Here is a 24,748-nt window from a genome sequence, read left to right on the forward strand (position 1 = left end):
AGCATTGGGGGTGGGGTGTCCCAGCTCTAAACGGTTCCAGATGTGGATAAACCAGAGAGGGACCCCGATGAGAACGCTGCTTCCAAACAGCCCCCCAAAGCCGGGCTGAGTTCAGATGCGGCTGTAAAATGTGGCTTACGTTGCGTCCCTTACGGACCTGGAGTGTCCCTCTGGGCTCCTCTGTCTGTAACAGACAAGGGAGTGCCAGGTGGGCCCCTCCAGTGGCTGGAAGTCTGGGCTGCCTTTAGGGAGACCTGGGGTCTTATTCTGCCCTGCCTTGCACCTTGTGTTGTCATTTCCACCTGTGCAAAATGCAGGGGAAAAGACACCCCGTCAGAACAGCCACGTTGCACGGCCAGTGTGCACAGATGGAAAGGCCTCCACAGGAGACAAGGCCAGGGCCGGACACAGCAGCTCAGACCCATCTTTAGCAGGTTTGCTTGGAATACGATGATGTGACTCCCCTTCCCACGGAAGCGAATGCACCCAAAGTACCCTTACAGCAGGGAGTATCTATGAGCTAACAGGGTGTCTGGGATCTGCAGCAGCAAGGTGGGGTGGGGACGCTAACCCGGACTTAACCCAGTACCATCCTTTGCAGAATACAAGAAACACGCTGCACATTGCGCCCGTCGGGGAATTCCTGGCTGCTGTCACCGGGGGAGCTGTGGGCGGGCAGCCCTGCTGGTGCCAAATTGACTGGGGAAGCTCAGGTCTGAGCAGAGCCCAGATTCCTTCAGGCTGGGCTGTGTAAGTGAGGGAGGAGGGGGCAGGAACTCACCTCTCCAGCCATGGGTAGCAGTGAGATTAAGCTGGCGAGGGCTGGCTTGCCAGCTGGTGGGGGTGGACGTACTGGGGAAATGAAGGAGACCCACTGAAAGAGGGGGTGTTTCTTGCCCTTCTGCACCTGCCTCTGGGGACGGGAGAGGGTAGATCAGGACAACCCAGGAAATGTCAAGATAGCCCTAGACCCCAAATGGCTGCTTGCACCAAATTCCTGCCTGGTGTAAACAAATGAAAGTAAATCAGAAAGCCCCCGGGCCCACCTCCTGCACAGAGCCTCACCTGGCTCTGAATGACGACCAGTAAAAGTCCGGTGCGCGTGAAGGCAGAACTCCACCACAGGAAGGAGAAATGACACCTGCAGCCCCACAGGGATTCAGCCCCAGGGTAGGGTGGCAGACTGTCCCCTGAGGTCTCTCCACTGGGGTAGAGAGCAGCTTTAGTTCTCAATAGGATGCTAAATTAGTGCATCCCCCAGTGGCTTCAGTTGCACCCCCTGAATGAGCACAGAGCGTTCATCACAGCCCAGTTCCAGGCACTGCGCTGCTGCTCGCCTCCTGGTGATTCCAGAGTGCATACTGTGTTATTTTACACGTGCCCACAGACAGACATGCGTGCACGCACACTCACCCATGTGCACATGCACGCACACTCACCCGTGTGCAAAAGGATCCCAAAGGCTAAATTGAGACTCTTGCTTTTTACATGGTCCTGATGTGGCATCCAGAGTCAACGCCCCACTCTTGTGAGCAGGGTGGGGCACGGGCTGCTGCTCATGTTCCCGTCTGGCACGCGAGACAGGCTGGCGTCAGCTCATGGACCCAACGGGTATTTTTATAAATGGGCTGGGAGAATTTTTTTTTAATTAAAAAAAAAAAACCTCCAAAAAAACAACTCCGAGGACACTGGCGAGCGGCTGCGAAAGACATGCCGGGGCAACTGGCAGCTGCTCAGTGGGGCTTTTCTGCAGCAGGTTGGAATGGTCCCTGGGGAGTGGGGGCCAATTAAAATCCTCCTTCCACAACGGGGCTGGACTTCGAGGGAAAAACCGGTTTGTTTCAGAGTTGCGCAAAGAGGCCTGGCCCCCTCCCTGCGCGCAGCATAAACTCGGTGACCTTGAACCTCTTTGGCTTCTCTGCTGCTTCAGAGGCTGAGCGAGTCAGAAACCCGATGGCAGCACTCTCAGGCCTGCTCCCCACAGTTAATCATCTTGTTTGGGTTTTTCTAGGGAGCTGCTCAGCTTCTTTAGTGTCTTTTTAATCCTCAGGGCTGTGAGCCTAGCAGAGGGGCTCTGGTACCAGCATTCCTTCATGATCTTAGCCAGGGCGGACAAAATCTGGGTGGGGACGAGAGAGAGAGAGAAGGCCAATAAACACATGGACAAGGGGATCCAGTGGACAGAGTGTACTTGGACTTTCAGAAAACCTTTGACAAAGTCCCTCATCAAAGGCTTTTAAGCAAAGTAAGCTGTCATGGGGTAAGAGGGAAGGTCCTCTCATGGATCAGTAACTGGTTAAAAGATAGGAAACAAAGGGTAGGAATAAATAGACAGTTTTCACAGTGCAGAGAGGCAAATAGTGGGGTTCCCAAGGATCTGTCCTGATACCAATAATATTCAACATATTCATAAATGATCTGGAAAAAGGGGTAAACAGTGAGGTGACAAAGTCTGCAGAGAATACAAAACTACTCAAGATAGTTAAGTCCTAAGCTGACCAGGAAAAGTTACAGAAGGATCTCAGAAAACTGGGTGACTGGGCAACAAAATGGCAGATGAAATTCAATGTTGATAAATGCAAAGTAATGCACACTGGAAAACATAATCCCAACTATACATATAAGATGATGGGGTCTAAAATAGCTGTTACCACTCAAGAAAGAGATCTTGGAGTCACTGGGGGCAGTTCTCTGAAAACATCCACTCAATGCGAAGCAACAGTCCAAAAAAGTGAACAGAATGTTAGGAACCATTAGGAAAGGGATAGATAATAAGACAGAAAATATCACAAATCCACTGTACAAATCCATGGGATACCCACACCTTGAATACTGAGATCTTGTCACCTCATCTCAAAAAGGATATATTAAAATTAGAAAAAATATGGAAAGGGCAACAAAAATAATTAGGGGATGGAACAGCTTCCGTATGAGGAGAGGTTAAAAACACTGGGACTGTGCAGCTTAGAAAAGAGACGACTAAGTGTGTGTGGGGGGGGCATGATAAAGGTCTAAAAAGCCATGACTGGTGTGGAGAAAGTGATTAGGGAAGGATTATTTACTTCTTCACATAACACTAGACCCAGGAGTTACCCAATGAAATTAATAGGCAGCAGGTTTAAAGCAAACACAAGGAAATACTTCTTCAAGCAGCACACAGTCAACCTGTGGAACTCTGCCAGAGGATGTGATGAAGGCCAAAAGTATAACTGGGTTCAAAAAAGAACTAGATCAGTTCGTAGAGGATAAGTCCATCATGGATTATTAGCCAAGATGGGCAGGGACACAGCAACATGATGTGGGTGTCCCTAAACCTCTGACTGCCAGAAGCTGGGACTGAACGACAGAGGATGGATCACTTGATAATTGCCATGTTCTGTTCATTCCCTCTGAAGCACCTCGCACCGGGCACCGTCAGAAGACAGTATCCTGGGCTAGATGGACCATTGGTCTGACCCAGTCTGGACAGTCTTATGATCTTATTTATGGATTTATGGGTTTATACAGTGGTTGAGTTAAAGAAGAGTCACTCCACTGGAGTGGATCTGTGCCCTCTGCCGCACTTACCGAGTCAGAGTACAGCCGGTTAGGGACACTGGGCGTCTGCTGGTCAGTGCAAACCACCTTCTTCATATCCTCGAAGCTGGGGTCGCTTGGCACCATGTCAAAGAAAGGAGGCCTGTAGTCCTCCACTATCCCTGCCAGGGGAAGAGAGGGCAGCATGTGAGGAAAGTTGGCGTGGTCACGGGGGCATGCAGCACAAAATCAGCACTATGCACCAATGACTGTAGTTCAGCAGCAGCCACAGGACAAACAGCAGGAGTGTGCACCACTCAGGCACGTGTGCGTGTGCGAGTGCACGTTTGCACCACTGCCCTCTGCTGGATGGACCCGGCCTGCTGAGTGCTTGTTTCTAAGGAGATGAACCTGTCCTAGCACTGTACTCGGGACATGAAGAACCCCTAGTAGCTCCAGTCTCAAACAACAGACTCACATGTATTACGGCAGTGCCTGAGGCCCAGTCAAGACTGCGCTAGGTGCTGTACAGTGTATAGACAGCCGTGTCTCTGGAGGAGCGGAAGAACAGGGGTGAACTGCTCACACTGATGCCAATGGAAGTTTTGCCATTGATATCAGTGGGGCCAGGATTTCACCCCAGGGATCCTTTCCCCGTGCTGTCTGTACTGACAGTGGCTGCAGAGTGTTACGGACCCTCCCCATGGTATGAACATGGGTGGGCAAAACCAGTCAATGGGACACTAACACCAAGCATGCTATACATCCTGGATGGCATGAAACGTGATGGAGGTATGTAACGTGAGCAGGCGTGACCAGATACGCAGCGCACCAGGATGTGTGACACGAACCTGCTCACACACCGGGCACAGTGCTAGCACATTGTAGGAGCTGACCCACAAACTACACCCCGTCACTCCAGATTCACGCTGGTGTAGCTCATATCAGGTTCAGTCTGTGCTGTTTGCGTTGCCAAATCAGACCCTGGGTGGAATCCTCCTTGGCTACCCAGTGCTTCAGGGGAAGATGCACCAAGCCTGTAGTGAACACCTCAGGGCTGCTCATAGGGAGGGAACCCCCCCAACCCCGGGTTTCCCTTTGGAACTGGTTGCAATTGCAAGAAACCAGGGACCAGTTCAGATCATCTAGGAACCTTGTCTTAGACCAGGTGTAGGCAACCTATGGCACGTGTGCGGAAGGCAGCACGCAAGTTGATTTTCAGTGGCACTCACACTCCCAGCTGTGGCACAGGGCACACGTTTCCTTTGGCTTCAGTCTGTGCAGGGTCTGGGTTTTGATCAGATGGGGCCAGAATTTTGTAAGACTAGCCAAGGGGTAGGCGACCTATGGCATGCGTGCCAAAGCCGTCACGCAAGCTGATTTTCAGTGGCACTCACACTGCCCAGGTCCTGGCCACCAGTCTGGGGAGGCTCTGCATTTTAATTTAATTTTAAATGAAGCTTCTTAAACATTTTAAAAACCTTATTTACTTTACATACAACAATAGTTTCTTTCTATATTATAGACTTATAGAAAGAGACTTTCTAAAAATGTTAAAATGTATAACCGGCACACGAAACCTTACATTAGAATGAATAAATCAAGACTCCGCACACCACTTCTGAAAGGTTACCGACCCGTCTTAGATGCAGCGCCAACTGCCACCTCGTGGTGAACTGGAGGCCAGGCAGCTGCTCATCACAGACTGGCCAGCAGCTGGCCCTGGCTAATTCATATTTAGTGCCTCCATATGTCTTTGTGCAGGAGATTTAATCCTGTTTGGCTGCCAAAGCCCTTCCAGGGTCCCATCTTATCCGGTACCTCACAAGCCTCCATCAAAAAGGGATCGGAAGCCTCGGGGCAGAGGGTGTAACCCCCACGTCACCCTGCCCCACTGGATGCAGTGAATAGTGGGGAGTTTCCCCGGCCCTGAGTGCTGGGAGAGAGGTCTTTGGCCCCACAAAGGTTAAGGGCAGCCAAGGCAAGGGCACTGTTGGGTTAGTTAAGTGAAGTGTTTAATCTGGGAGCGCCTGGGAGCCGTAAATGAGATTAGCCTGGCCAGACTGTGCCTTGGGGGAGCTGCCACCTTGCCCCCAACTTCCCCCATTTAATGAACTTTCCTGCTGGTGAAAGGTGCCAGCTGGACACCCGGGAGACTGCAGGCCTCTGTGTGTGTCCACCTGGGTCAACCTTCCCCCCCTGCCTGTGTCCCTTAGCCCTGCCCTGGAGGGAAAGGTGGGCTCTGTGGCACTCATTCCAGCCTGGGCCCGTCTGCTGAGGCCGCCACAATGAGTGTGTGTGTGTGGGGGGGTATTCCATTGCCACTGGGACATGGACTGAAGACACCACATCTGGGGCCAGGCTCACCATCCACGGCGCCCCAAGCTGCCAGAGGGTGAGAGGACTGTGCCTGGTGGGCGTCCTAGCTGCAAAAGCGAAGCCCTCCTCCCACATTCTATTGCAGGGGGAGAATGGGGCAGGGGAGGTGAATTCCACCTCCCAAAGCCCCGGAGAAGGAGTCTGCATCTGGTCCATTTGTTCTTGGGTCATTGCTCCACTTCAGCCTCATTGCCCTCCCCACCATCCCCATCCCACAGCAGCTGCTTCTGCCCAAGGCCCGCACTGACCAACCCCTGGCCATGGCAGGCTCCGAGGGAAACACGCTGGTTAACCAGCCCATACTCCGGAGGAGCTGGAAGTCCCCTGGATGTGGCCAGGTTCCAAGCAGTTCTCTGATGCTGCTTGTTTTCTAATCAGTGCTGAACAAACAAAGCGCTGATTGAGTCTAATGGGCCCTTTAATCAGGGAGCCCGGCGCTGACACTAGATTACAGTGTTTATAATTTACAGCTAATCTTCAGGCAAAAACACTCAGAGCAGCCGAAAACCTTCACCGGAACAGCCCAGAGCAGCATTGATTTCTGCACTGGGAGCCTCGCTAACTCACAGGAGGACGCGGCTCTCACTCCAGCCTCTCCGGCTCTCACTCCGCTCCTTCAGCCTCTCTGCTGTGGCTGCGGCCACAGGCTGGGCCATGCTCCTAAACCGACCCATTTACCCAGCTGCCCTCTGTTGCAACACTCAGGACGTTGATCCTGCTGACTTCCTATTAAAACAGGCAGTCCCAGCTTCAGCTCGTCCAGTCAGAGCTCCAGGTTAGGATGCATTATCTATATTGAGGTTGTACAAGGAGCCCCAGTCCTGGCCCAGGAGACCAGTGTGCTGGGTGCTGTGCAAACAGAACAAGGAGGTTGTCTGTGCCCCAAAGAGTTCGCAGTCTGGGTATAAGACAGTGAATATAGAAGGTTAGCAGAATAGATAGGACCCTCTCAGGTGTCTGCAGACATCAAGATATTCTGTGCATATATACAGACCAGGGGCCCCAGAGCAGTCTCCAGGTACTATAAAAGGACAGACAGATGTGTGCATATCTATAGAGAAGGGTCCTTGTATGACACCCACATTTGTGTGTCTGTGCATGCGGACAGAGAATCAGGAGCACAGCGTCTCACTGCCCAAAGCCCCCCAACTACCCCTTACCATTAACAACCGTCTTCCTGGTGATTTCCCAGAGCACCAGACCATATGCCCAGATATCTGTCTGCTTATAGGATTCGAAGCAGTCGGTACGGATGTGTTCGTCCAGGACCTCGGGGGCCATGTAGCGTTTGGTGCCCACCCGAGGGTTGTTCCCAATGTCCAGGTAGTCGCTGCCCTGGGAATGCATGACCGCCAGTCCTGAAAGGAAGCAGCATCATGCAGGCTGAGCTGGAGGACACAGGGGGCCTGGGTTTTCACTCCTCTCTCTATGAGGAAATCTGGGCCTGGCGAAGTTTTCTGCTTACAGCCCACGGAAGTCCACCTTGGATCAGAACAGCCTGTGTGCCTCTGTCTCCCATGGCGATTGTTCTTTCTTTCCTTCCCTGGCTTATCCCACTCACCTCCCTTCTGCTGATCAGTGGGGCTGCGAAGTGGGGGGCTATTTATTGGGGGGACTGACACCTGGGGACTGACACCTCCTGAAACACTACCATTTTGTTCTGGGGAGGAAAAAATACCCCGGAATTGACCCCACTGGGATTTTGATGAGCAGACCATCCCTTCCACTGGCAGAGGAAACAGCCTTTGTTTTTATCACCCCCTGGAGATGCATCTGCCTTTTCACCACAAGGCATGCAGGTGAAAGGGAATCCAGACAGTGGTTAGGCGTAGAGGGGACAAAGGTCTGATATGGTCAGTTCCTCTGTTCCCCAAGCAAGATGACACACAGAACTGGGTTACAGCCCTGGCTCTGGCCCTGTACATCGAGCCACCTTCCTCACCCAGGTCTGCGATGCAGCACTGCATGTTGTTCTTCACCAGGATGTTCCTGCTCTTCAGGTCCCGGTGAGCGATGGCTGGTTTCCCTTGGGTCCCGAAGATCTCCACGTGCAGGTGGACCAGGCCGCAGATGATGGAGCAGGCCAGCCTCAGGCAGGCCTGGGTGTCCAGCACCGTCCTCTGCAGGTAGTCGTAGAGCGAGCCGTTCTCATGGTAGTGAGTGATGAGCCAGAGCTGGGTGCTAGAGTTCCTTGATGTCATGTCAGAGGCGATGAAGCCTAGAGGGGGACAAAGCAGAAGGGGCCATGGAACAGGGGTGCACCAGCAGGCCGGGCACCACATAAACACCCTCGTGGGCTGCTACTCACCCAGGATATTGTCATGCCTGAGCAGCACCGTGTTGTAGATCTCCGTCTCGCGGAACCACGACTGCTCGTCCCGGGAGGAGAAGATCTTCACGGCCACGTTCTCCCCGTTCCACACGCCGCGCCAGACCTCCCCATAGCGTCCTTTCCCTGCCATGACATGGACACAGCGTCACGCTGCCTGCCGGTGCTGAGCGAGCCCAGGTGATGGGCTCACATGGGGCACCCCTGCCCCCACTGGGCCACGTCAGGATAGAAGCCCAGGCCACTGCTGCCTAAGCAAGAGGCTTAGCGACCTCAGCCACCTCAGGATAAGTTTTATGTTCTTTGTGGATCAATGACTAGAGGCAACCTGGTCCCATGGCTGACCCACTGCACTGCACCCTCTGATGGCTGCTGGGCAACCCAGCAGCCTGAGGCCATCAGAAAACAAACCTATTCACCACCAAATTGCCAGGACTTTTCTTTGGCTTAATAGGGTCTAGTCTGACCAATTAGGGGCTAGGACAGGTCACTTCATGCCCAGGCCTGGCCTATAAAGTCATGGGGATAAGCTGGGTCCCCCAGGGCCAGGCCCAGTCTGTCGAGCTAGGGGTCAGGCCAGGTCCCCCAGGGCCGGGCCCGGTCTGTCGGGCTAGGGGTCAGGCCGGGTCCCACAGGGCCAGGCCCGGTCTGTCAGGCTAGGGGTCAGGCCAGGTCCCCTGGGGCCCGGCCTAGTCTGTACCATGAAGAGTTAAGCCAGAAGCCTCATGGCCAGAGCCCAGCCCATCGGATATCAGGGATTAAGGGTTAGGAAGAGCCCAGCTCCAGTCCAAGACCTGCTCGTCCTTCCCTCTCCTATACTAAGCATCTCCAGAAGGCCCTGGGCTAGTGGGTGGGTAACAAAGACGGCCTTAACCAAAGTCTAAAATTTCCCCCGAGGGTCAGGATTCATGGTCTCATCTCTAGCTGCTCCCAGGATGGAGTGTGGGACATGCCTGGCTCACTGGCTGAAGGAATGAGCTGATAGCTGAGCCAGGGGGCTCCTCCTTCACCCCGTGCAGATGTTTAAAGGCAGATGCAGTGGCTGAGTTTTCTTACCTACGCATTCCACCAGAGCGATCTGCCGAGCCACAGTTCTTTGAACAAGAAAGGGCAGCCCGGAGCCACTGCCCGTTGTGCAGTCCTCGTTCAGCAGGTCCTGAGGGACAGATCACTGGAAGTCAGTGACAGAGCTTGCAGCAAGGTAACCTTGCAAATGGCTTGTGGCACATTAACCCTTCAAGCAACATTAAATCCCCATCTCTTTGGTTACCATGGCAATCAGGAGCGGGGCGCTGGGAGGTAGGTGGGGTGCACAAGGGTGGTGAAACTGCCTGGTGGTGATCTGGGGCTAGAGATGGGGCACATGGGCACAGTGATGGGGGCAGATGGAGTGAATTCATGCATGGATTTTGGGTGGGGATTGGTACATCGCCGTAGATTGGGGGGGCAAAGGGCATGGAGAGGCAGTGTCATAGGAGGAGGCGGAGAGGGGGCACGTGATGGTGGAGTTGTGGCATGAAGATTGTTCTGGGTGGAGACAGAGTAAAAGCTGCAAGGAGGGGTCCCAGTGACCTGTGGAATAGAGATGGCTGTGTGGCACCTAGAGGTGAACTGGAGAGAGAATTATGGAGACCATAAAATCCATGCCACCCACATGCCTTTCCTAGTCAATGTTATCAGCATGCAAGCAGAAATCATTTCTTGCCAGTTCTGCACTCATGGGAGGGAGACAAGTGGGACACGTGACCCTCCATGTGACTCCTCCCTGCCCTGCCCCCAGCCTGGGACCCGCACGCTCTCCCCGTCCCCTCCAACAACCCCCCTTTGTACATACAAACATCAACATGGTTAACTATTCACTTTCCCCCTAGATATGCAGTATTCAGTCAGTTTTATGGGAGTTGGGTGAGGAGCCATTTCAGCCTATATATGACATATTAAAAACAAATTTTAAGTAGAACTGTATCCTAAACTGCTTTATGGCATTGTCAAACATTGCATTTTTCAATGGGGGATTCAACTTCCTTTATAGGAACAGAACAGACTCCTGAAACTCTTACCAGCCCACAAAAGTGGTCCATAATCATGCAAATAGTCCCATTGTTCTCAGTGGGATTGATCAAATGATTAAGGGTTTACAGGATAAGGTACCAAGTTCGTAAATTGTTCTGGATGAAACTGACAATGCCCGAGCTGTCAGATCAGAAGGAGCTTCATTCGAATAAAGGTGGTAGATGTGTGAAAAGTCTTAGCTCCTTTGCTAAGATGAGGAACATATTTTCAGCAAAGTTCTCGGCAGATTCCTGAGGCAGCTGGTTTAAGGCCATCAATGTCTGGCATTATAATCTTCACGTATCGTTCTCTCACCCACAAAGCTGGAAAACGAGGCATTTGTTTTCTTTGTTTTGCTGCTCCAGTTCCAGTTAACAAAATGCATATCAGACTAGTTTGGCTGCAAAGAATGAATGCTCTCCCTATCTGCGTTCTGCTCCTTTAAAGAGCAGGGCGCAGCCCCTGCCCCCGGAGAAGCGGGTTAGCCCAAGGCTTTCCAGTACCCCATACTGCTAAAAATTTCTTGCTGGTACTGCAGACTGGAGGGTACCACTTTACTTGCACTCCTGAATGTTATATCTGCTTAGTTAGGAAGAGACCCCTTGACTGTGACACAGCAGTGGGCTCTGGCCACAAAGTTCAGGTTTGGATCCAACCTCTCCAGAACTCTGGGGCCTTCAGACCCGGGGGGGGTTTCAGGGTGGGAGCCTGTGGCTATCGCCATTTCTGGTCAGTAGCGGGCAGGCTGTTCAAGGCCCACTCACCTCTAAGGTGCTGTCTCCAACCATGGAGGCTTTCAGCATGAAGTCTGTGTCCCCCAAGTCATCATGTCTGATGAGAAGCCGCTTCCTGCGGTGCTGAGCCAGCTTCCAGAAGGAGAGTGTGATGAGCATGACGAGCACGAGGAGGGCCAGCAGGGGCACGAGGATCATCAGGAGAAGGTTCTTCAGAGAGGCAGGTTCTTCGGGCTGCTCCTGGCCTGAGGGAAAGAAAAGGATGAGCTGTGGTGGAGTCCAGGGGCAAATGCAGTATGCATGGAGTCAGAGCAGGGGTCCGGTCTGGATGGAATAGACTGTGGGGTCTGCAGCTTGGTTTCTGTGCTCCTGTGCTGGGACAGGGAGGGGGCTTCAGGCCACCTTTCTCTTTCTCATATTCTAGAGCCATGCAGGGCCCTGGTATAAGTTAGAGCAGCCTCGGGGCTGCTAGGAGCCACCCTCTCCGTGGGTGTGAAAGGGCCAGCCCAACTCCCCAGCAGCCCTGAGCAATTCAGGGGCAGCAAGCAGAGAGCTGGAGAGCTGACAGCAAATGTCACCCCAGTTCCTGCTGACAGCTGTCCTCCCACTGAAAGAGGGGGACAGAGTCTGCTGAGATCCAGTGACCATGGATGCAGCAGCCCAGGGCCTGAGCTCGGGGCTGGGAGGCACCTGAGCTGAGGGGACAAGGGCAGAGGGGAACCAGGGCAGCCTCAGAGTGATTTCTGGGGAAATTCCTGTCTCCCCAAAGGCTGTCGGAGGGTTCCCTAAGGCAGGGAGTGGGAGCCTGGGACAAACTACCAGACAGGGGAGCCCCCTCCACCCAGCCACACCAGGGACTGACGACACGTCTGGGCCGTACCCTTCAGGAGGACACTGATGTTCTCATTACACATGTTGGAGCTGCAGCAGTTCATGGCATATTCTTCCATGGCCGGAATCTGGCAGTGCTCCAGGATATGGTTACTCAGGCAGCCCTTGGCCTGGATGGCCTTCCCGTTCTCCAGGGTTTTGCTCACAAAACACACCTTCCCCAGGCAGGTGGCATTGTGACAGGGCTGCATCTGTGCATCACAGGCGCACCTCAGGTTCTCTGCAGGACACAAACAAGATAGCACTGTTCATGGATGGAGCCGAGCCAGGCTGGGCACACAGGACTCTCCCCACATTCCAGCTGGCGTGTGTTACATCCGGCACTCCCCGAATGCCATGGGAGGACTCTGACTGGGCTGGGAGACAGGTCATTAATAAATACTGAGGGACACAAACCAGCTTCTTGTAACAGCAAGTCTCACATAGCTGAGGGTCAGCTAGTCGAGGCTGGGCCATGCGGGCCAGATTTTCTAGGTGCTGATCACCAGAAAATCTGCCCCTGAGATCTTCTGAAAATCTAGGCTCAGACTGGCAGATAAACAGCTAAATAAATAGCTAGAGAAATGTGATGGATAGATGAGAAAGAATTTGGGGACGGGCTCAAACCAGGATATTTGTCTCTGGGGCTTTAACTTCAGAAAGGTCAGTGTTTTTTGATCCAGCTGTTTTTGTTCATCCCATTGCAATTTCACATGTGGATTTGGACTCTGAGCGCCACTCAGGGGCATTTAGATCTGGAATTTAGTCTTGGTCCTGTCTCTAAACCTGGGCCCTAAAGTTATGCCTGGAACCCAGAACCTAGGCTGGGGCCAATCATCATCATCAAGGCATTCCCCAGAGCAGGGGCAAAGTCGAGACCTGAACCCAAACTTCACCTTTTTAGGGTGTTTGGCCCATCAGAGTCAGGCTGGAGCTGCGAGCTCTGACCCCGAGCAAGGTTTCTGATTTGAAGCCCCGGAGCCCTGGGTACACTGTGGTTGGGATTTGGCCTGTTTCACAGCTTAGGCTCATCTCTAATGCAAACTCACCATTGTCTCCCTCTGCACAGAGCTCTCCCATGGCACTGGCCCTAACAGCGGGGCCTCAAATAGTGCCTCCTTGCTTCAGCACTGGGTAGCTGTGAGCAGGGTGAAGAGACAACCCCGGGCTGGGGCTGACCAGTGACGGAGATGAGCAGACTGGGGTAACTGGAGGACACTGAGAGATGTCCAGTTAATAGCCCAAGACAGCATCCTCCATGACTAAGAGGATCCTACCCCAGGGAAAAGCCCTAGGTATTTAAGAATACTCCCTGCATCCCATCTCTCGGTTTCATGTCTCCAATGAGCTCAAAGCACATTATGAGCCATAGTGAACTAACACTGGGACAGAGACCAGCAGCTGGAGGGATAGCTCAGTGGTTTGAGCATCAGCCTGCTAAACTCAGCATTGTGAGCTCAATCCTTGAGGGGGCCATTAAGGGATGGGGGGCAAAAATCTGTCTGGGGATTGGTCCTGCTTTGAGCATGGGGTTGGACTAGATGATCTCCTGAGGTCCCTTTTGACCCTGCAATTCTATGACACATGAGGAGAAACAGCTCCCCCAAGGTCACATGGCCAGTCATGGGTACAGCTGGAATGGAATCCTGACTCCCAGCTCCTTCTTCTGACCTCTCCAGGCAGACACACAGGGGACAAATAAATTGCCTGGGATGGTGACTTATTTTGAGAGGCAAGTATATAACTAAATCTCCAACTCTCCCACCATTTATTTCAGCTTCCTGCATGCTACAGAAAGAAACAGCTGTGCTGTGGGAACACTGCACTGTTCTTAGTCACTCTGGCTATTCTGCTACATACCCGCTGGAAAGCTCCTTGGAACAGTCAGAACAACCAGGAGAAAGCTCCCAATGGCTCCTTGCAGCATTTTCTCTGGAGAAAACAGAATTAATTAATAGCGCACTCTCACAATTCAGCAGCCTCTTTCACCTGGAGGATCCGAAAGCTCTTTGCAAATGCAAATAATATTATTATTGTGCAACTTCATTATATATAGGGGGTTACTTCATGCATCCCTGAAATGCAGCCACGTCTGGGCTGGAATGGGTCAGCTGCTTCACAGTCGCTTGGCAAAGCTACACAATGACTTTGGACAGGAAATAAAGGATTCTGTAGTCAACTGAAATTGCCAGGGTGGGGGGGCAGGATGTAGGTAGGTAGGACGGAATTATCCAGAGTGGAACTTGGCCAGGATATCACAGTTACCACCTCTTCCTGAGAGCGATTACAGGATATCTTTACGACACATAACTGCATGAAAACCCATTCCAGCTAAACTCAGCCTCCAGAAGATCAGTCTGCATTGGTAATGCATGTAAATAAACACAGTGCAAACTCTGCAATGATTGACAACAGTCCATTTGTATGCAGACAGGAACAGGGTAGTATACCTTTAAATGTTTGTGAACCTGCTAGTGGCGCTAACTGTGTTTGGGGCTGGAGAAGCCACCAGAAACCAGCCAGGGCAGCAGGGTAGTTGTAGCTAGGTCTGGCATGTGGGTAGTAAGCATGGTTCCTTACTTGTGACCCAGCTGTGTCCCTGCGGTGCCTTCATGTTCTGTTGTCGCGTGAAGAGCAATAGACACATCAGCCTCTTTTCATTGTAGCAATTTGTGTTGCTGTACTTCCTTACATCCCAGGAAAATCTACGTCAAAGCAATTTACAGGCTGCGCAGCCTCACCACCACTGAAATGCAGCCATCTCTGGCGTGGAGAACAGCACCCAGCTTGCACCAGCCAAGCTCCAGTTTGAAAACAGGGAGCCAGCGAGTTCCACACGATCTGATCACTAACACAGCAGGGACAGAGTAGGCGGCAGGAACTAACGGGGGACCTAGGAAGTTCAAAGGGCAGTCAGGGAGTAACAGATGTAATGGGATGCAGCAGGGCCAAAGCAGGGCAGTGCCGCTAGCGGGATTTAACTAGGTCTAAGCAATAGATCGTGCAGGATCAAAGAGCAATGACTCAGAAGGGCCTGATGAAGATGGGCTCACCTTCCCCTTCACCACACCTCTCTTCTATGCATCGAAGTCCAAGCTTCTAAGGCCAGAAGGGACCCCCAGACCACCTAGGCTGACCTCCTGCATATCCGGCCACGAAACCCCGCCCAGTTACCTCGGTCCTGAGGCCAGTAATCCGTACTAGATTAAAGGAGACCACAGGCAGAGAAATATGGGGGCTCATGGCAATGGTAGGGAATTGATTTGGTGGGACATACAGCTCCGTGGGCCTGCTCCGAAGTATCCTTCAGGCCAGCGGTGCATTGCAGAGAGTCGCGGACTGGGTCCTCCAGTGGGCTTTGGTATCAGGCTTATCAGCGATACAAATACACTCCTAGCAGGCTGCCAAAAGTTTCCCAGCTGCTTCTATGGAGAGGGAGGTTTTTTTGTTTTTTAAATTCTTCCTTGTAAAAAGGGAATTCTTGCCAAACTAAACATGATGAAGACTTGACCTCACCACTGTCCCCAAGCCTCCCTCCCCGCTGTGCAGCCGTCTCCTTCGCTTCTGGATCCCTTTCTAAATGGACGAGCCCCTGGGTCCTGGGAGCCCAGGGTTCTCCACCCACCTCCGTCTGTGATTTCTACGTAAACAGGCTGATGGCTCCGTTTCCTGCAATTCAGGGAGCCCTGCCCATTGCCCGCTGCTGAAGCCAGAACAGGAATCAAGATTGTTTAGATTCTGGCCTTGATGGGAAAGGGGAGTCACGCAAACACACACAGCTCCCAGCCGCACAAACAGATCTCTGGCCCAGACAGCAGCTCCCTGGCTCCAGCCATAGGGCAGCCTCGCAGGGACCTTTCCTCCCCGAAATAACTCGCTTTGTTGTTCTCCCAGAGGGGAAACAGAGACTCAGCTCCAGTGGGATTTGGGGCTGGAAGTGGGAGCTGCCTCTGGCCAGGGAATCTGCAGCTTTTGTGGTGAGCAAGGGTGAGCAAAGCGGCTGGATGCATCTGCAGGCTGAACCCATGCTGGAAAATGGGGTTCTCTGATGCCCGTCCCCCAAACACTGGCACAGACAGGGCAATGTTCCTGGGGGGAGGGATAGGTGATCCCCAGCAGCTGCGCCCTGAACCAGGGACAGTCACATGGGCTGCACCCCAATCTCACTTGCCCCACAGCCAGTGCAGACACCAGGGCATGGATCCAGCCCTTGTGTAAGCAAAACACACTCCTGGTTAAATCAAAGCACTAGCTCACTCCAGGGTGGCACCTGACCTTTCATCTCACAGACTGGGTCCCCCCGGCTGCAGGCAGGATCCTGGAATAGGAATTGCAACCTCCATGGTGCCCAAGTTTGGATGGCTGCTGTCCTGGCAATCTAGGTCCCATCCAGAGCCTGGAGACAAAGGAAGCTCCCGGAAAATGGGTTTTGGGCCCAGTGGCACCTCCAAAGAGCTGGGCCCAGTTCTGTTTAGCTCCCATGATCCATTTCCTTTCTTTCCGTCTTCCTGATCTCATAGACTCGAAGGCCAGAAGGGACCATCGTGATCATCTAGTCTGACCTCCTGCACATCGCAGGCTACAGAATCTTGCCCACTCACTCCTGCAACCTCTGGCTGTGTTAGCCAGTCCTGAAATCATGACTGAAAGACTGCAAGTTACAGCGAGTACACCACTTACTCTAGTTCAAGTGCCCCGTGCTGCAGCGGAAGGTATAAAAGCCCCAGGGTCTCTGCCACTCTGACCTGGGGGAAATTCCCTCCCAACCCAGCGATCAGTTAGACCCTGGGCATGTGGCCAGAGCCAGACCCCGTTAAAGAATTCTCAGTAGAACTTAGAGCCCTCCGTATCTAGAGTCCCACCTCCAGCTGGTGGAGACGTTTGCTATTGGCAGATGTGGATGAGCCATACGCTATTGATCTCCTTCCTTCCTTCCTTCTCGCCCCTACTCTCTTTCTTCCTCCCTTCTCGCCTCTCCTGTGTGCTCTGATCCCTTCCCCCATCGCTATCCTCCCCTTTGTCCTATTTCCCTCTCTCCCTCACACGCTAACACAGATGGCTCTTTAAGCCCCACAACTTGGATGTTGTAACATTGCTCCAGAGACCCAAAGCATCTCTGTCACAAGTAGCCCCGTGACCCCAGCCTGAGCTCTCTGGTTCTCATCAGTAACAGAAACACGGTGGGAGGGGGGAGGGTCCTGAGAACTGCTGAAAACTCACTTTATTCTGCTGCTTTCCAAGCAGCTGCTTCTAGAAGGAAGCTTCTGTTCCAGAAACTGAGATTTAATTTCCTGTACCCTCTACACCAGTGACTCACCATTCACATGTTCTCTGTAGCTCTCTCACCTCATTAGGTCTCCACATCATGGCCTCAGCATCTCTGTGCCAACTGGTACCAACTATGGCCCTCGACTCAGAATCAAGTGCAGGACTCGGGACAGGTAACCTGGCTGTAGTCGTCCGTGTCACTGACCCCAATGGTTCCAGAATCAGGAGTCAGGCCCCAAAGTATGATGAGATTGGCTTATGAATTGTATGATTTTCAAAGCTACTCTAGCTGAGGCTTGTTACCGTTTGGTTTGTGAGCCCTTGAGGGGCACTTGAGACCCATTTCCAGGCTTTTCTCTGCAATCACGAGGGCTAGAATCTTACTTTTTTCATTTTACTGGAGAGTTGAGACCCTGCCATCCTGAGTCTCCTTTCAGAGCAGGGACTCAAAGGGAAATCCTGGTCCCCACTAAAGTCACTAGGATTTTTGCCATTGTGTTCAATGGAGCCAGGATTTAACCCTAAATATTACAAGACTGGTGAAAAAAGTGGCAAGACCCGAATCTTAGAGCCGAGTGGAACTTCCTCTTGGGATTGTTTCTAGAATCAACCCCCTGGATCCGAGCACAAAAAACCCAATGAACCAAAATGCTCTAATTTCACCACGCAGCATGTCCTGCAAGTGTGGGGAACCAAATGGAAGTGCCTGGAGCACTATCCCCATCCCAAGCCAACTGACGCACAAATGGGTCCAACAGACGGCAGTGTCAGTGGTGGAAAATCAGCTGGAAGTTTCAAGTCCTTTCAGTTTTAATAGCCTTGAGAGTTAGTAACACAGGGAAGAAGAATTTTTAAACATGGTTCTACTGGAAGGGTTGATGGCAACCACTGATCATAGACCTGGTTAAAACGGAAGGGTGTGCTGACCACCTTTCATTCATGCCAAATAGAAGAAGTGAAGCCCCTTTTTAAATAATGATAACTGGACATAATAGAAGCCACCGCCCAAGTCACTAGGCTGTATGGCAAGACCTAATCAAGAAGGACCCCAGGGAGAATAAGTGGGGTTTCTCTATGACAGATTGCAGAAATGTAGGGGCTAATGCAGTGGGTCTCAAACTTTTTTACTGGTGACCCCTTTCACATCACAAGCATCTGAGTGTGACCCCCCCACAATAAATTAAACACACTTTTAAATATATTTAACACCCTTATAAATGCTGGTGGCAAGCGGGGGTTGGGCTGGAGGTTGACAGTTCATGACCCCGAGGGGTCCTGATCCCCAGTTTGAGAACTCCTGGCCTGAAGGATTTTTTGACATGTGAGAGAAGCAGAGAGCCCAGAAAACCAGCAGACAGCAAGAAAAACAGTCGTGAGACTAGCCCAGAGGAGAAGAGAGACAGAACTCCTTGGGGCACAGGACTGGCTGGAGAAGCTGGCTTGGAAATTCTAAGGAAACATCCTGCTCTTTTTTCCTTCTGTATTCTGGGAAATAGGACCCTGTGTTCATTCACTGTAAATAAACATGGTTAGACCAGAGAAATTCCTGACTTGTATCATCAATTTCCTCTCTAATGGAAACCACTAGGCAAGGCTCCACATATTGACAAACTGCTCAGGGGAAAAGAGGCAAGGCAGCCTTATCTGGTCTGTGACCCTTTGAACCACAAATAAATAAAGAGAGGGACCAGATTCTCAGCTTCTGTAAATCGGAATAGCTCCAGTGAAATAAACAGAACTATATCAGTTTACACCAGTCGAGAACCTGTGTGAGGATAATCAGAGTTAAAGTAACTTTAATTCCACCCCTTCCTCGCATGTGCTATTGATATGATTTATAAAGCAAGAGCATGCCAAGCATTGAAGATGTTATGCTACGGTGTCCTATATAACCACATAAGAAAGCTGGCCAATATAATGACCTATCAAAGATGCTTCTATTAAGAATGTGGGTGGAGATCGCAAAGTATCAATTTCTTTGAAAATGGAAGTGCACTCGGAGCTGCAGTTCCCCACGGGCCACTTTGACTCAGAGCATCCAAGGAAGCAGGGCTTTGAATGCTTGCAGATGTGTCTCTGTCTCTCCTTGACCCCCTTGGCGCCACACTCTTCTCTCACAAGCAGCGTGCCAGCCCAGGATCCCACTGCAGCTGTAAGGCCAATCCTGCCCTCTACTCAGCACAGAGTCTGTTTTTATCAAATCTGGAGTGCGTTTAGTGCTTGTGAAGGGCACCAGAGAGAGCCCTGAGACCTCTCTGCACAGGACCAGTGACCAGTCCGTGTGTGTAGGCTCCCCTGCTCCACCCATAAGCCCTAATGGTGCCTTGGCAGGACCATCTGAATATGCCAGGGTTCAGCCTTTGTGGCCCATTCAGGCCTTGGTCCACGTGCCGGGGCTGCCAGCAAGCGCCTTTCATGATGGTGGTTTCTGAGCTGTGGACACGTGTCCGGAAAGAACTAGATCGAGTCCCACCAAACTCCTGATGCACAACCCCACCTAAGCAGTAACTACGCTTGGTTCACATCGAGCTGGGCTGGATTCAAACCAGCTCCCTGGGCTTGAGACAGCCATGCCTGGCGCCTCCTGCAGCCGTCACGCCAGTGCAAAGCAGGTCTCCGAAGATCAGAGACAGCCCCTTGCACTTGTGTAACAGACTGTCCAGGGAAGCCATGAATTGTCCCCAGAGGGCACTGCCACACTGGGATAAAAACCCACCGCGCTGAATCTCCAGCCTGGCTGAGCTGGCTTGGGCTGCAGGGCTAAAAATAGCTGTGTAGACACTCCACCCTCGCAGGGTCTCAGAGCCTGTGCTCCAGCCGAAGCCTGCAAAGCTGTACTGCAGTTTGATAGCCCGGACCCCCACGTCAGCTGACCCAGCCAGTCCCAGCTGTGCCGCAGGCTTTTGATCACAGTGCAGACGCAGAGCAAGACCAATGTCTTCCAAGGGGGCCACAGAGTTTAAAAGCTTCAATTTTTGAGACTGTGATCTTGGGCCTGATTTTCCGAGGTGCAGAGCACCCATAATTCCAGATGAAGTGACTGGGAGCAGCAGGTGCCCAGAGGATACTTTTGAATCAGAATCAGACCCCAGAGAATACTTTGAAGATTGAGACCTAAACCCTTCTCCTCTTCCCACCACCCTGCCCTAGGCACCTGGGCCCTTCAAGTGGCTTGGTTCACACTGGAGAACAATTTAACTAGCTGACATGAAACCAAACAAGGAAAAAGAATCATCAACGCAACGATCAGCATGGTTCGCACAGTCACACGCTCGCATGCGAGAGATCTAGGGCTCCTGCCCAGCGACCCGCACACAGAAAAGCCATTTTTGGGTTTTGAGTGCCAGGCTGCATCTCATGACCTGGTTCCTTATTTTTGTTCCCTGAGAACCAGCAGCTGTGCTGACGCCCCCCTCCCCGCCAGAGCACATGAGCACGCGTTATTCCTGCCCGGGGAGGCAGCAGATTGAGGCAGTTTCCAGGACACTGCTGTTCTAGGCTGGTTGTCAGACATGCTGAAGTTCCCCTTCAGGTCAGAGGCAGCCGGGGTGCTCACTCCTCTACAAACCAGGCCGGGCATTGCTAGATCGAAAGCCCATTGAGCTCAATGAGAGTTTTTCCGTTTACTTCAGTGGGCTTTGAACCTAAATTGGAAGAGCTACGAAGATTCCCCTCCTCTCCCGGCCCACCGGGACAGAATTGGCCAGGTGCATACGGCAGTGACATCTGCCACTGAAGCTTTCAGGAGCTGGCCAATGGTCTGATCCAGGGAACATGCTGTATTCCTAGGGCTGGAGAAAATGTAGATCTGGGAGCCAGAGATCAGATTCTCTTGGCTCAGGGGTCTCCTTCAGGCCCATTTTGGAGCCAAATTGAGCCTCGGAGTCTTCCAAAGGTTGCCCCGGGAACATTGGCATGCCTGGCGCAGCATGCCCAGAGCCAGTAGATACCTCAAGCAGCCATATTGCACAGCACAGGCTTTGTGCTGCCCTGCGCTCAAGGCAGTTGCTACATTAAAAATCAGAGAAACAGGTTTTGTTATTTAAACAAAAAATCAGCCCAGACACCCCCTCCCCACCCACGTGCTTATTTTTTCTCAAATTCTGTGTGTTAGAGAAACAGGAGGGCAAGGCTGATTTTCTATTTGTTTGTGCCGAGAACAGCAAGGGTTTTTTTTATTTCTAGCCTGGAAGCTTTTTAGAAACAGTAACAAACAAATCCTGCAAAGCATCTCTGACCCTCTCGTGTGTATGTGTGTGTGTGTGAGAACTGAACACCCCATTCCAGTCCCGAGTATCCTACTGAGCTACAGGATAGCAACAGAATAGTCCCCACCCGTTCCTTCCGCACCCCAACATTGATTTGCTTTCTCCGCTGGCGCTGCTCATTGAGCTAAGGCCAAGCTTCTCCTGAGCAGTTTAGTGATTCTGTCCAGTGTGGGAGCAGTTCACGGTGTTCCATCCCAAGCTGAATTTCATTTGCCACCATATTGCCCTTAACTTGGTTAGGTGCCTCTGTCGTTCCACAGTCTTGGTTAACCTAAATCATTTTGTGTTATCTGCAAATTCTGCTTCCTCCCTGCTCTTCTTTTCCAGATCATGAATTAATATCAGCCCTAGCACAGCTCCTGCTGTTAACTTTTGGTGGTGATGAAATTGACCATCTCTTCACAATCCATTTTCCATCTCTTACCTAGTTTCTGACCCAAGATAGCCCTTTGCTGCTGATCTCTGGACTAGCAAGCTCCTTCAGCAACCTCTTACGAGGAACTTTGTAAAAGGCCTTTTTGAAAATGGAAATGAATTGTGTCAACTTGTTCTCCTTTATCTACTCTTTTGCAGAAAATGGTAGAGAATTTGAATAGATTGGTGAATGCGGTTTTCCTTTTCAGAAGCTGTGTTGCTTTGACCTTATCATATCATTCATTTCTAAGTGCTTTGTAATTCCATCATTTCAACCAGCACTTTTTAGAAATATCTGCAAAACATTTGCTACTCTCCAATCCTCCAGCACTAGCTCCATTGCATTTCATATAATTATAGTTTACATTTTGTTTCATCTTCTGAAAGGGGACACAGGGCCAGATTCTGACTTCACTTACCCTTGTGCAAATCCAGAGTCATCTCAGTAAGTGTCATTGAGGTAAACCCAGATTCTAGGCTCAGTTGCACAAGCATACATCAGGAGCAAATTCTGCTGGCTCCAGTGCGGTTACTCCAGACTTACATTCAAGCAATGGAGTGGTTCTCAGCAGCACGTAGTGCACAAAGGGGGATCAGAGTCTTAGAGGGGAGGGAAAGGGGGATCCAGAGAACTGTCTGCTCCAATGTGTCACAGAGGGGGCAAATCAGGAACAGACCAGAGGGGTGAGGAGTTACAAATATGTGCGAGCTCCAGGGAACTCAGCGCTAGGCCTCTAGCTGAGGAGTGGGCCCATGATGAGATCGTTGGTAGCTCGCTTTCTGCTTTGAGCAGCAGCCTAAGCAACATCCCAACACCCACAGAGGGAGCAGTTCATTTCAACTCACCTACGGCTCTTTCCCTCTCATTGACAGCACTAGCCCAGAGGAGAGGCTGCTTGTGGGCGGGCGGGTTCTGCAGAGCCTCTGGAGGCAGAACGGAACCCTGCCTGACCCAGGTCTGAGCGTCCTGTATCCGGCTCGCTGTCTGCTGCTAGCAGGGCTGCGGTCACCCTTTCCCAGGGCCAGAGGCGATTCTCCTTGGGTTGCAGGGTCTGGATCCCAGCCTTCGACGGACACTTTTCCAGCTCACCCCAGGCAGTTCCCCACTGCACTGCAGGCTCCAGCCTGAAGCAGATGCATGGGTCAGCCTCCGTCCTCCCCACCCCACACACCAACCTTCCTAGATTTGCACAGGGATGCTGCCAGGGCAGAGCTTTGGCTCCGGTGTTAGTTCCATCCGCTGTCGCCTGTCCCAGCTGGGGAGAGGGGTGTGTGCATCTAGGTTCCCTCCCCGGTCCTGGGGGCTCGTCTCTCTCTCCCTGTTCCCCAAACGCAGCAGTTTGGCAAGATCTCCGAGCTCTGGATGTGGGAGAAGTCAAAAAATGTTTCTTATTACTGCCTCTTCCTGCCTGGCTTTTCTCCACCACTCCCAGCTAATAAAGCATTTCCTATTGCTGAACATACAGCCACAGCCCAGCTCCCTTCCTCCTGCACACACCGGGCCCCTGCTCCATCCCGATTGTTCTCCCTGGGACCCGCCCAGGCCTCGTCCAAACACTCCCCCACGCCAGGGTGGGCAGCGTTCCCGGCTCTTCCTCAGGCTCCCACCAAACCCCTGTCTGGACAAAGGGAAATGCGCCAAGTCTCCGCACGGAGCAGCCAGGGGCCTAAGGGTTTGGCAGCCATCTAGGGTGACCAGATGTCCTGATTTTATAGGCACAGTCCCGATTTTTGGGTCTTTTTCTTATATAGGCTCCTATTACCCGCAACCCTGTGCCGCTCTTTCACACTTGCTGTCTGGTCACTCTACTGCCTCGCACTGCCTCAGTTTACTGGCCTGGAGTCAGAGCAGGCAAGAGACATTCTGGGAGCAATGCTGGTAGCTCACGTGGGGCCAGTGTAGGGGCGACCAGTGTATGGGGCTGAGAAGCAAATGAGGAACTAGTTAGTACAGACTAATGGGGAAGGAGCCTCGCTCCTTTCAGTCTGTGCTGACCCCAAGGCGGCGCTGGGCTGCAGGGAGTGATACAAGTGACTCAGAAGGGGGCGCTCTGCCCTCACCATCAGTGCTGACCCCAATGGTCCCTAGGGGGCGCTGTGCGGCACAAAGATGCTCGGGTGCTCTCCCAATGCCCCAGGGCAGGGCTAGGCGCGCTGTGCGGCAGGGAGCCGCGCTGGCACTCTGCCCTTTAAGAGAACGCTGCCCCGCAGCATGTCAGCTGGATGCCAGCAGACGCTGTTACTGCTGGGGGTGCGTCTCTCACATGGGATGCCATGGCCTGGTCCCAAAGGCCCCAGAGCCCTTTTTGGCAAGAGTCGGGTGCTAACCCTGGTGTTCAGGTTCCCATGGGGGGAGGAGAGAGGGTTACTTCCGGCCAAACCACAAATGTCTCTGGAGCTTCCCTGCAGCCACGGGCTTGTGAGGCTGGCTGGCAGGGCTCTGTGGGGACCGCAAACAGCACTTCCCTCTTTCCCTTTTTTTAACTCATTCCTCTGGGTCATCTCAGAGTCAGCTGCTTCTCCCTCTTCCTCTCTCCCCTTCAGGGAGCTCTCCTCCAGCCTCAGGCCTCCCGCCAGCTGCTTCTTTCTGGCCTCTTAACTCCTCCATTTGGGTAAGGAGAGGGGGGCCAGCTGCACCTGGGGACTGGCTTCACATGCTACGTTGTAATGAAGTCACCGGGTCCCACGCCGCTGTCTCACTCCTCTGTGAACCCCGAGCAGCTCTGCTTAACTCCATGGAGCAAGCTGCGGTAGCAAGAGGACAATCAGACCCCAATGTAGACACAAAACTGAGCTTCAGCGAAGAGACGTGACCTCCACAGCAGCGTCCTGGGCTCACACCATTAAATCTGAGTTAAAGATACTTACCTGCAAGCTACATGCCGTAAGGTCCTGGCTCCCAGTTCTCTCCTGCAGCC

General features: G+C 52.3%; 1 protein-coding gene across 1 annotated transcript; it reads right to left on the reverse strand.

The window, feature by feature from the left end:
- Window positions 1–1,960: 1,960 nt before the first annotated feature.
- Window positions 1,961–22,662, reverse strand: ACVRL1 (activin A receptor like type 1). The gene is made up of 10 exons (XM_030554890.1): window positions 22,250–22,662; window positions 13,741–13,812; window positions 11,891–12,121; window positions 11,041–11,255; window positions 9,281–9,380; window positions 8,204–8,350; window positions 7,838–8,113; window positions 7,056–7,253; window positions 3,568–3,698; window positions 1,961–2,119 (listed from the first exon to the last, which is right to left on the reverse strand). Exons 1-10 carry the CDS (start codon window positions 22,323–22,325, stop codon window positions 1,985–1,987), a joined length of 1,581 nt encoding a protein of 526 aa, XP_030410750.1. The 5' UTR covers window positions 22,326–22,662; the 3' UTR covers window positions 1,961–1,984.
- Window positions 22,663–24,748: the final 2,086 nt, after the last annotated feature.

This window comes from Gopherus evgoodei, chromosome 3 (assembly GCF_007399415.2).
Source record: "Gopherus evgoodei ecotype Sinaloan lineage chromosome 3, rGopEvg1_v1.p, whole genome shotgun sequence".
In the NCBI taxonomy this organism is placed as follows: Eukaryota; Metazoa; Chordata; order Testudines; family Testudinidae; genus Gopherus; species Gopherus evgoodei.